This window comes from Puma concolor, chromosome F2, assembly GCF_028749965.1.
Source record: "Puma concolor isolate L17-30 chromosome F2, mPumCon1.1.hap2, whole genome shotgun sequence".
Classification (NCBI taxonomy): Eukaryota; Metazoa; Chordata; class Mammalia; order Carnivora; family Felidae; genus Puma; species Puma concolor.
The window spans coordinates 22,601,536-22,614,556 of record NC_141684.1 but is presented as its reverse complement, the minus strand read 5'-3'; the positions used below and the strand labels follow the sequence as shown (position 1 = coordinate 22,614,556).

At 38.9% G+C, this 13,021-nt stretch overlaps 1 protein-coding gene across 2 annotated transcripts in view; it reads right to left on the bottom strand.

Annotated features, from left to right (window-relative positions):
- The window catches only part of RAD21 (RAD21 cohesin complex component), a 30,618-nt gene extending 18,315 nt beyond the window's left edge, over window positions 1-12,303 (bottom strand). Inside the window, exons 1-2 of one of the 2 annotated variants that reach the window (XM_025922727.2) lie at window positions 12,159-12,303; window positions 3,859-4,033 (exon numbers count right to left, since the gene is read on the bottom strand). In XM_025922727.2, the coding sequence (XP_025778512.1) occupies window positions 3,859-4,002 (144 nt within the window). In that variant the 5' untranslated portion in view covers window positions 4,003-4,033; window positions 12,159-12,303. Of the gene's footprint in view, window positions 1-3,858; window positions 4,034-5,158; window positions 5,286-12,158 lie in introns of those variants that run through there. The other variant, XM_086695724.1, reaches the window with a different exon arrangement.
- Window positions 12,304-13,021: the final 718 nt, after the last annotated feature.

Here is a 13,021-nt window from a genome sequence, read left to right as displayed (position 1 = left end):
CAGCATGATTCACAATTCCTCTAGCTAGAATATGGAAAAGTTTTTGAGAACAAGACAACATGAACTCAAACTTTCCCAGATTATTTTCCAAATCATACCATAGATCTCAAATTCTAAGGTAGCAAAGAAAGCTGTTAATCATTTGCTTCAAATATAATTAGTATGTTACTTATAAAATGTTACTTATAAAATGTTATGTTACTTATAAAATGAAACACTGTATTTCTCAGTTATATATGTACTGTCTATAGCAGCCTAGGATTCCATTTACAAGGACTCTGAGGCTCTGTCTTTATGGCAATTTCACATGACTTACAACATAAATTATGAAAGTTACTGCTATTCTTAGTATATCTAAAATTAAAAATTTGTGATCAAATCCAGGACTTATCATCCTTGATATGAAAAGACCCAATTAAAACACTGTTCCTAATGGAAAGAAAGAATCTACTTTTATGATGTGGTCTTAGAAAATTTAATATTGACTGCACCTTTACCTAAGAAAGGAGGAAGGATTTAAAATTAAAACCCACTGCATGCCATTATCTTGTAAAGAATTGGAAACTTTTTAAAAAGGTGGTGTTTGGGCAAAAGATTTCTTTTTGGATGAGTCTGGCTCAGAGTTTAGCAAAGAAGTAGGTAATATGAAGTATGGCCCTTTTTACTGTTGAGCTAGCCCATGTTAAGAGTATAGGTGTAATATGGAACACAGGTTATGTACCCAGGGAGAGCTCTACAGAGGCTACCAGTGGCTGTTCAAACAGAGGAGTGTCGTGAGGGGGCAGAAGCCACACGGTTACAACTGAGCTGTATGTCTGACGCTTGTTCTAAAATCCCTCACAAGAACTGGACAAGAGCAAACAACAGACATTTTTGAGTTAGCACACCTGTGGAAATATATATTCTATCAAAATAAAACAAGATCAATCATAAAAACCCACTTAGACGGGTGCCTAAGTGGCTCAATCGGTTGAGCATCCAACTCCTGATTTTGACTCGGGTCATGATCTCACAGTTTGGTTCCTGAGGTTCATGAGTCAGAGGCCCACATCAGGCTCTGGGCTGACAGGGCTGAGCCTGCCCGGAATTCTCTCTCCTTTGCTCTGCCCCTCCCCCACTCACACATGCTCTCTCAAAATAAACACTGAAAAAAACCCACTTAGAAATGGTTTTTAAAGTAAGTTGTTCTTTCTCACACCCTCCACAGTTTTTTACATTATTCTTGAACTGTATGCTTTACTTTGTGGCAACTGCTACATACCTTCACATATCAGATTATCTTGTATTCTTTTGTAGTGTCCCTAAAGGTGTACAAAGTACTCTGCACATACTATGAAAAAATGTTATCCTTTTAAGCCAAATCACCCTCAATATTTGCTTATGGGTGTTAAAGATTAGTCACACATATCAAATTCAAGAAAAGAGCTCAACTTCTCCTTTTTCCATTCACTTCCCTCAGTAAGCATACCTATAAAAAGTAGAAAACCTCATATTCTCATACAATTAGACCAGCAGTGCAAACTGGTACTATCTCCCCACAGAGCAAACTATTAATGCATGTCAGAAATATACCACCTGGCCCATCATTTATCTTCCTAAACATCAACACTAAGGAAAAATTTACAGATGGGAACAAAAGATCAATGAAAATGCAAGACTGGTTTTGATGTATCCTAACCTCACATAGTAAACAATCCTGAGTCAAAAAAAGAGAGGGGGGCATCTGGGTGGCTCAGTCGGTTAAGCATCCAACTTCGGCTCAGGTCACGATCTCATGGTTTGTGAGTTCAAGTACCTTGTCTGGCTCTGTGCTAACAGCTCAGAGCCTGGAGCCGGCTTCAGATTCTGTGTCTCCCTCTCTCTCTCTGCCCCTTCCAGGTTCGTGTTTTCTCAAAAATGAACAACAACAACAACAAAAAGCCCACAGATGTGACCAAAAGATTTTGCAAGCAATGTTTATTCAATGGTTATTTTTTAAAAAGAGGAAAATAAACCTGTAGTCCTACCAAGTAGAAAAATCTTTGTAATTTTAATGGTTGCACAGTACAGGACCAGTGGAATTAAAATTCAAAAAATTAGGAAAAATTATAGATTATCTAAAAAAGACACTGGTAAAATAAATAATGTATAATCGAAACAATGAATTACAGGTCTATAATCTTTTATGTTAAATCCTTGGGGCCAAAAGTGTTTTAGAATTAAGAGATTTTTTATTATTAAGGTAATACAGTGCATACGACATATATTAAGACATTCCCAGGATCATCTAATTCGAGCTGTTTCCAATAATCATTTACATTAGTAGTTCTACAGTGAACATATGAATACACAAATGACCTGTTTCTATGTTTTGCATTTAAATTCTGTGGATAAGAGACCATGACACTATACAATGCAACCATGAAAAATGATGGTAAAGTTATGAACAGAGCTTTTCCTGAATGTAGTCTTGTTATAAAACATATAATGCAGTTAGTGTATACATGCTTATGTGTAAAATATATGCACACATTTTAAATGCATACCAAAATACTAAAACTTTCTCTAGGTGGTAGGACTAGAGGTCACCTATTTCCGTTAGTAAACTTTTCATTTTATAATTTTTCACTTTACATCTTAGAAATAATATGATAGAAATTTCCTTAAAACCAATAAATGCCACCAAATTTAACTCTAAAACCAGCCAAAATTCTGTAGACAAGTGGAAACTCTGTAATTTAGCTCTCATTACACATATAAACTTTCACTTTTCTCTCCTAAAACATATCCTCTCCCACACGACTTTTCTGAACAAGTCTTTTCTAGATCCCAGCTTTATTCATCTCAGATCCCCTTGCTTCTTCAGCAATAAAGAACTACCCTTATTTATTTAGCACATCATGGCAGCCAGCATCATCCAAACTGCCAATTCTAAGAGTAGCTCTCAATGCGGTCCAGACAGTTGTATGTGAACTATTTTCTCGACAGGACAACTAGAGTGCATATGGGTTAATACAAGGTCCGCAAAAGGACCTTTAAAACACAGACGTAATGTGTGTGTGTGTGTGTTGTATCATATTTAAGGACTTTTCCTTTGAGATTACTCCTTATACATTTTGAAGTCAACGTTATCTGTTTCTCAACAAAGTGTTAATGATGTTAATACCTGTAATTGTGTATGTTGTAAAGGTCCTTTCTTGGCAACACAAAAAAACATGGATTATTTCTAGTTACACTGTTTGTGAAATCCAAGGGTAAAAACCACTGCCTCAGAACAGTTTCACAGGATGTTAATAAAAGCTCCTCTAGGAACAGAGCCGTAAACAAGGCAGATAAGGTAAGGACATTCATGAGGCTTCCATGCTAGTGGGAGACACACAATAATTAAATATTTAGGAGAAGAGCACAGCAAGTATAAAAGTTCTGAGACAGGGAAAAAGCTTGATATCTTTAAGAAACAGCAAGTAGGCTTGTGGAGCAGAGGAGGTACAAGAGTTATGGATACTATTTACTAGATGGCTACGATAATTAGATCTGATCCCTACAACAGTTTCTAATTAAAGGGTCCTTATTTTGAATATTTTATAAATTCCCAAATTAGAAACACCTATACACATGTTTAAATACAAAAACATCTAGAAATATATTTGGGTAGTGTCTGATCTCACGCTGATCTACCATGAAAACAGGCAAATGAAAAGATCTGTGCACTTACAGAATTTTTAAAGGGAATAACATACCAAACTAGAACTCTGGGTAATCTAGAAATTTTTCTTTGCCCCCAAAGAAGACGTAAACCTAAAAAGCTGTTTTACAGAATTGTTTCACATATCAATAAACAATTGACAAAGTGAATAAAAATATCAACGACAAACATACCTTTGGTGAGATAATACTCTCCACACTGCTCTCTAAATTACACTCAAACACATGGGCTTTGGTTAGCTTCTTATCCCAATGGGCCGCTAGCCAAATTTTGGCCAGAGGCCCTCTCTTACTGAGGACAAAATGTGCGTAGAACATTGTTCCGGCTGATTATGAAACAGGAGGAAATCTGAAAGGGAAAAAAAGTTAATATAACTACCATATGAAAACAAACATTTATCAAGACATAGAAGAAATATGAAAATAAAAGTTTCCTATTCTTTTTAATATGGAATCATGAAAGGTGGAAGAAAGTACAGTATGCATTTATGAAAACAATCTACTGTGTTAGTTTTGAGAGGGCAAGAAAAAGACCCCAAAATAGCAGCTGAAGAGAAAAGGGACAAAAGAGTCAAATCATTTTCATACCCAAAATAAAAGGGCCATTTTTTTTTTTTAAGTAAAAATTGTCACCAGAAAACTCTTTTCCATTTTGAAGTTCCATCAAGTGTTCATTCCATTCCTACCCTGATCACTGACTGTGGAAAAGAGTCTGCCTCTGGCCAAAAAAAAAAATTCTTTATTGCAAGAAAAGTATGTCTAAGAATACTCAGGAACAGATATTAAACAGTGTGTAAATTTCCATTTTTAGAACCCCATTAACAATGGATTCTCAGCTAGATGCTTTATAGGATAATTGCTACCTCATGACAAGTACTGTGCTAATAAGTATTTCATATTGTACCAGATAAAAGTAGGTGGGTTGGTCCACCTTTACAGGTGAGTAGTTTAGAAAAGCTGAGGCTTAAAAAAGCATTATATATATAGTTTTTCCAACTCAAGAACTTGAAAAGCACTTGTCCAATTATAATTTAAACACTAACAGGACACTGTATCAGGACAATGATACAGCGTAACATTTATCTTATGACTGAAATAGTCTTAGTGGAAATACAAGTGCACATTTTTCTTTTAGCAAGCTATGTGTTGATATAGAAGGAAAAAAAAAGGCACCCTAAAAAATCCAGTTTATAGAGTACATTAACTGTGTATGTTTCCTTCATTTCCTGTGTTGATATTTCCTTTATTTATTTACCCTTACATAGAAGATTAAAAAAATCTATTTCGCCAGATGAATTTCTTTTTTTAAAATGTCTACGACTACAATAAGATATACAAGTCATGTTTTTACAGAAATAAACTCAAGCACACCCATAGCACATGAAAAGTACATAAACATTTTTACAACAGTTTTTCTCTTGAAATAATTATAGGTTCACAGGAGTCCCAGAAATAGTAGAGAGGTCCCACTTACCCTTTAACCAGTTTCCCCCAATGGTGACATCTCACATACAGTATCAAAACCAGGACACTGACATTGGTGCAAGTGTATGTATAGTTCTATGCCATTTTATCACATGTGCAGATTTGTGTAACCACCACTGCAAGTGAATAAGATACAAAACTAGTTCATCAACACAAAGCTCTTCCTCTCTATCCTTTTTAATTGTCACCCCCATTCCTTCCTCTCTACCATTCCTAAGTCCCAGCAACCACCACTCTTCTTCATCTCTAACTTGGTCATTTTGAGAAGGTCATATAAGTAGAATCATATAGTATGTGACTTTTTGGATTCAGCAGTCTAACACTCTTTTTGAGATCCACCCAAGTTGTTGCAAGTTATCAACAGTAGTTCCTTTTGATCACTGAGTAGCATTCCATGGGATAGAGAGGTACACCACTATTTGCTTTGTCAATCACCTATCCAAGGACTGAGGCTGTTTCAAATAAAGCTGCTATAAACACCTGTGTATATAGACTTTTGGTGAACAGAGTTTTCATTTCTCTGGGGCAAAAGTCCTGAAGTATGATTGCTGGGTAGCACGACAAGTGTATGTTTATTTATTTTTTTCATGTTTATTTTGAGAGAGCACATGCATGTGCATGCAAGCGGGACACAGGCAGAGAGAGAAGGAGAGAGAGAATCCCAAGCAGGCTCCAGGATGTCAGCACAGAGCCCAATGTGGGGCTTGATCCCCGGAACTGTGAGATCAATGACCTGAGCTGAAATCAAGAGTGGGATGCTGAACTGAGCCACCCAGGTGCCCCTGTATGTTTAGTTTCAAAAGAAACTTTAACATCATGCCTATTGAAATCCTTTTGAGTTTTTTTTTTTTTTTTTTTATAGCCACTGACAAGATTTTTGTAACATTTCTTTGGAAAGGCAAAGGAACGAGAATAGCTAAAACTACTTTTTTAAAAAAGAATACAGTGGGATGAATTTGTCTAACCAATTTCGAGATTTACCTAACTGCTACAATAGTCAACATTGTGTGGCAGAAAACACACACACACATCAATGAAACAGGACAGAAACCAGAAATAAATCCACATAAATAACTCCAACTGATTTTTCAAAGATGAAGAAGCTTGACAAAGGGGAAAGGACAGTCTTTTCAGCAAATGGTGATTGGATATCATCCACAAAATATGAATCTTGATCCAAACCTCATGCATTATATAAACAGTAATTCAGGGGTGCCTGGGTGGCTCAGTTGGCTGAGGTCTAATGCTTGATTTTGGCTCAGGTCATGATCTCATGGTTTCATGGGTCTGACCCCTGCATTGGGCTCCTCTAGACTCTCTCTCTGCCCCTGCTGTCCCTCTCAAAATAAGTAAGCTTAAAAAAAAAAAAAAAAGTAATTTAAAATAAATCACAAACTTAAATGTAAAACTATAAAATTTTTAGAAAAAACCAGAGGGGAAAACCTTTAGTACCTAAACCTTGGGAAGAATTTTTAGACAGGACACCAAAAACATGTCCCATAAAGGAAAAAAAGGCAATAAATTGGCCTTTATCAAATTAAGAAATTGTTATATAAAAGAGTTCACTGAGAATGCAAAGATACAAAATGGGGAAAAAATTGAAAATGACATATCTGACAGGAACCTAGATCCAGAATAAAGAATTCTAAAAACACAAGTAAAAAAATCTAATTAGAGAGGTGCCTGGGTGGCTCAGTCAGTTAAGCGTCTGACTCTTGGCTTCGGCTCAGGTCATGATCTCAGAGTTTCCTGAGTTGGAGCCCCGCATAGGCTCTGCACTGACACCCTGGAGCCTGCTTGAGATTCTCTCCCCCTCTCTTTGCCCCTCCCCCACTTGCACACGTGCACTCAAGCACTCTCTCTCAAAATAAACTTTAAAAAATCTAATTGGAAAATGGGCAAAAGAAATGAAGAGAAATTTCACAGAAACGGATATACCAAAGGTAAATAAGAACAAGAAAAGATGTTCAACATCACCAGTCATTAAGAAAATGCAAATTTAGACCCACGAGATATTACTGCACATTATTAAAACGTAAAATAAAAAATAATGGCAACATCAAAGGCGGGTGAGGATACAGAGAAGCTTCACCTCTTATACACTGCCAGTGGGAATGTAAAATTTAGAATTAGCTTAAAAAAATATCCAGAGTAAGTTAACTCTAAATTTTCAAGTTTTGCAGAGACTGTAAATTTTAAAATGAGAATCTGTAAATTTTATAATGAGAATTTTGCTTATTGTATTTTTTTTTTAATTTTTTTTCAACGTTTTTATTTATTTTTGGGACAGAGAGAGACAGAGCATGAATGGGGGAGGGGCAGAGAGAGAGGGAGACACAGAATCGGAAACAGGCTCCAGGCTCTGAGCCATCAGCCCAGAGCCTGACGCGGGGCTCGAACTCACGGACCGCGAGATCGTGACCTGGCTGAAGTCGGACACTTAATCGACTGCGCCACCCAGGCGCCCCTGCTTATTGTATTTTGAATTAAAAACTGTATCCATTCTTTCCAGTGTTGTACAGGAAATATATATTAGTTAAACATATTATAGGCAAGAGATTTCATGCCTGTCAAAAAAGTTTGAAAGGGTGGAAGGTGGTTGTGCAAGAGTAATTCAGTCAGGTTTGCCTCCTTTCCATTTTTCTATTACTTAATGGCAAAGGGTCCTGAAATTTTCAATCGCTGAACCAGATGTGTCCAGAGGATCATTATTAATTCACACTAGGAAAACTGTTTCAAAAGAAAACAAAAAACAAAAACAGGCTTCATCAACTGCCCAATGTTGTGAACTCTCTTAAATGTGACTAAGGAATGTGAAAAGTAGGAAGAATTCAGATTAAACACTCTACGACAGAATTAAACACTAACTCCTCAAGTGTATCTTATATCCTGCTCAGCAGTATTTTATATTTCCAAATATGCTTCCCATAATCAAAGAGAGCCTATGTTGCAAAGCAATGCTTTTACTTTAAGCCTTAATGTTTGTTAGCCTGAAAATCAAGCTGCCTCTACAGCGCTAAAAATACAGTCTACAGGATTTTGTAGAAATCCAATATGGCAATGTGTTCTTAGAAATACAGTTGCTGTCATACACAAGAAGTCCCAATTTTCACTATAGAAGATAGCTGTATTCCAAATATCTCCTTAATATTTAGATTTTAGAATACCGCCTGCTGCATAACAACTACTAAATATGTGCTTAATGAATAAGGAAATGAGATACACCAAGTGATCTCATAATTGACATATGTAAAAAATTCTGGAAATTTTAGAAATTAAAACTACTGGCACTTTTCAACAGGTGTCAGTAACTCATGGCCAGGACTTAAGCTGCTAGTCAGAGTACCATGCCTAAAATATCCCAGTTATGTGGAGGCAAAGATTCCTAAATAGATGCTTTCTTGGCATGGGATGGGGTAACTAAAGCAAAGTGGTGCGAAAGTTATTCTGGGAAACAATTAGCAAGAGGAAATCACCCTAATAACTATAGGACGTCTGAAGCACAGTGGTAGATCAACAACTGGCTTATATCTAAATAAAGTACAATCTTTTGAACAATCTTTTTTCTTAGTATTACCATACTTTAATTAAAAAAAAAGTTGATTAATCTCTGTAAATGTTGAAAATTCTAAGTCTGTTAATCCTTTGTAAAAGATCTTAGCATAAAGCCTGTATTTGGTCTGAGAGGACAGCTTACGCAATTTCAGCATTTCTCATTTTTTTTCTTTTTTTTTTTAAAAAAAATTTTTTTTTCAACATTTATTTATTTTTGGGACAGAGAGAGAGAGAGCATGAACGGGGGAGGGGCAGAGAGAGAGGGAGACACAGAATCAGAAACAGGCTCCAGGCTCTGAGCCATCAGCCCAGAGCCTGATGCGGGGCTCGAACTCACGGACCGCGAGATCGTGACCTGGCTGAAGTCGGACGCTTAACCGACTGCGCCACCCAGGCGCCCCAGTCTCATTTTTTTCTAAAGCAGCAAACTTTTTTCAATATAGCCTAAAAAGTAATTTATGTCTAAAGTGAAATGACAAATCAGTATTTTTGAACATATTTAGAAATGGAAAAAATGACAATTTATGATCTTACAAAAAAAGGCAAATTACAGCCTTGTTTCTACAATGTAGAAGCAATGTTTCTACCATGATATTTATTAGTCATTATGATATTTCACTCATCTGTTAGAAAGCAGGGCAGGACAATGGTTGTATAAATTGGGATAACCTCTTTTAAGGGCAATTTGCCAACATCTTATGAAAATCTCAAACACTCGAAATAGAAAACTGCACTTCCAGTAATAATGCCAATGGCATACCTTGAGATATATAATAACAACAAAAAATGTTAAAAACTGATGTGTCCATCCTTTTAACGACAGTCATATGAGGTAAGCACCAGCCCATTTTACAGATGAGGAAACAGAGAAAATGGACAATGTGCCAAAGGTCATTAGCATTTAATGCAAGTGAAACTTGAATTTCAGAGCTCACACCTCTAACGCAACACTGTGTTGCCTTGCCAGCATGTCTTTTAACAGCAAAACATTAGAAATAATTTACCTGGCTGCTAATTAGTGACTTTTAACAAATTAATACAGCCATATAACAGAATTCCATGCAGACTTAAACAATGATACACATATATGTACTCTTTCAAGGAAGGCTCTCTCTGTAAGATATATTTAATGCACTTACATAAATTATCTGTGGTGTACAAATGAAACTGATGACACTGGTTACCTTTGGAAAGCGGGTCTGCTGGGAAAGTGACACCTATCTTTTTGTACTGTTCGACTTTAACTTGGAACACACACAAATCTCACCCAAAGTAAAAACTATTATATTGTAAGTCAAGGCACAATCCTGCTTTGCCATTAACTAACAAGCTGCTTAGTCTGTGTGGTTCATTTTCACAAACTATGAAAACCTGGAAGGTTGAAATTCAGTGATTTACTAACCTTGGAAAACATCTATACCTAAAACTCAGATAAGAATGTGATGATCTCTGGAGGTTTGGGGGCTGTCTCAGGAACAGAAGTTATTTCCAACCCTGCACACTAGAGCTCCCCACCCTTCTGCTACTAACATTCTTTGAACAACAATTTTACAATCAAAAGGTCCTAGATTCAAATTCAGCTCCCTCCTGAGTTGTTCTGTAATGGTTAAAAGTTATTTAACTGAGTCTTAGCTTTCACATCTATAAAATGAGGATGTTAACCAAAAAGGATTATGAGAATGAAACAGAACAGCAAACTAGCACAATCCTACCGGGATGTAAATAAACAGTAAATTTGAAAAAAATCTCACAGCAGAAAATAAAAAGCATGATCATGCCTAACAATCTGACATCACAACATTTAAACAAAATACACAAAACCTTTATTTCTTAAACATTAGAAATTTCTCTTCTGCACCAAACTATGAAAGATAAAATTTTTTCAGAATATTTGCCTTCCAATAAATAGAAATTCATCAGGAAAGAAATAATTTTAAGAATACTTTAAACCTACCACTCTAAGCGAAAAACAAGTGTAGAGTGTACTAATGTGTTGTCTTTATAAACAAAAAAGTTATTAAGGTTACTCTTTACCAATCTAATTCTGACTTGTTTATGAAAAGCACTATGTCCATTAGTTATGCACTGCTGTCACCTCAACAATTTACGAACTGTTAAATAATTTAATCACTGGTTACGGTATATGTCCTCATCAGTGTCTTTCTAAAAATAATTGTAAATTGCCTCCAACATTAAAAACAAAAATAAATTTAAAGATTCTACAACTTAGGAAAGCTTCTCCAGCCCGTCTCTAAAATTCTGCCGATTCACACAGCTCATTGGCATTTGCATTCATTTTTAAAAAGATTTTTTTTTCTGGATTTCAGTGATGATTCTAAACAGCATTATGAGAGCAAATATTAAACTTCGCTTGCAAAGAAAGCTGACAGACATAAGCCTTTACCAGAAATCATTAAAACACTAGCGCGGTTTTGCACCCTTAAGACAGCGTTACAATCATAGGGTGGGCAGACAAACCCTCCAGCGTTTCCTTCTTCCAAATTTGAAAGAATGCCGCTAGGTCTGGCACCACAAGTAGATAGTGTCACCCCACTCTATCACAGCAGATCAATCGCAAAGACTTTCTCAGAAAGGAGAAAGACACCAAGCATTTGTCAGAAACCACCTTCCCAAAGCGTCTCTATATCAATTAACAAAACACTCACTATCCCTAATCATTAGAAAAGTAGGGTGGGGGGGACCAATTATGCTAATTTCCTAAGAATCAGAAGCAACTTCCCTTGGTCTCGTTTTCTATTGGTCTGTCCAGTGTGTAATATTCCCAACGTAAAATATTTCCTTAAAAAAAGGGGAGGAGGAGCAGCAGCAATCCCTGGCGAGGGGCCCGTCGCCGTGCTATGGGTCCACAGCGCCCGCGAGGGCAGTGCCCCCACGTCTCCGACCCCCCGCACCCAAGCAGACGGTTGCTGCCCCACCGAGCTGCCACCGCGGGGGCCGACCCGCCGCCGCCGCCCGCCCCGCGTCCCGCGTCTTCCTAGACAGCCATTTTTGCCCGAGTAGGCGGCCCAGTCCCAGAGCGGGCTCGTTCAAACCTCCTCCTTTCCCTCCAGGACCCAAGGTTTCCTCTGCCTCCTCGGGGAGATGTGGCTCCCGAGGGACTGAAGGAGTAACGGCTTTTTCGGTCTTGGAACGGACTAGAACCATTTGTTACCAGACAAGCGATAATGCGGGCCCAGGTTGCGCGGGTCCTGGCCGAGGGCGGGCCCGGGGAAAGCGGCCTGGGCAGGCGGCGCTGCCGTTCCAGGGCTCGGAGGGTGGCAGCACGGCCACCGTCCCGGGATACGGCGAGTGCTTTCCTCCCTCGCTCCCCCCCCGACCCCCCCTCCCCGAGCCCGGCTCCTAGACGGCAGGACGGCAGGGAAGGGGTAGGGGGAGGGAGCCGGAGGATAAGAGGGGCCGGCCGAGTATCTTACCTTGTACTCCGCCGGGAGCTGGGCGGGCTGGGTGGCCTGGGGAGGGGAAAAGGGTCGGGGGAGGGGGCGGGGAAAGGGGGGGGAGCCCCTGTGAGGTGTAGCTTCGGAGCAGCTCCCGCCGCCGCCACAGCCACCGCCTCCTTTCCGATTCACTCAAACAAACAAGATGGCTGCCGTTACGCCGCGGCTCTTCCTGCCGCCCAAATCCTCGGTTCAAATCGGCAGGATGTTTACGGTCAAAATGGTACATATGCGCCTGCGCAGCCAGCCTAGGACCCAGAAGGAGCGGACGCAGGCGCAGTGACCATTTCCTCCTCTTTGGACCCCGCCCTCTGGTTGTGCAGCCCCGAACTAAGCAGGCGCTAAGGTGATTTTCTGGCCAGAGCGACTTCAAGGGTTGAGAACCTGGCAGATAGCGCACGCGCAGTGCTTGCCAGTGAAGTGAATCCCTGGCTTTTACCTTTGTTCTTGCACTTGTTTTAGAGGGAAGAGCTATCGTTGTTTGCCACGACACAAAAACTCATTTTAATGGCTCTGTAGCGACGAAAGTAACATAAAACCCTTAAACAAGCTCCATAAAATCTAAGGGTTCAGTCAACCTAGATTTATAGATAGTTGGGGTACAACAGAGATAGAACCTGCCTCCATGAAGCTTTCAGTATAGCTAGGGAGGGATTTTTAAATTTTTAGACATGCCTGTGGCACAAAAAAAGTCAAATGTACAAGGAGACCCAAAAGTAGGGCAGTTGGGAGCAGAAGAGAGGTCTTTCTTGAGTAATTCTGCAGCTGGGATGTGGAGGTTGAGTCCCAGGAAGAGAGAACAGCATGTACAAAAGTCCTGTGGCGGTAGAGAACAAACTAAG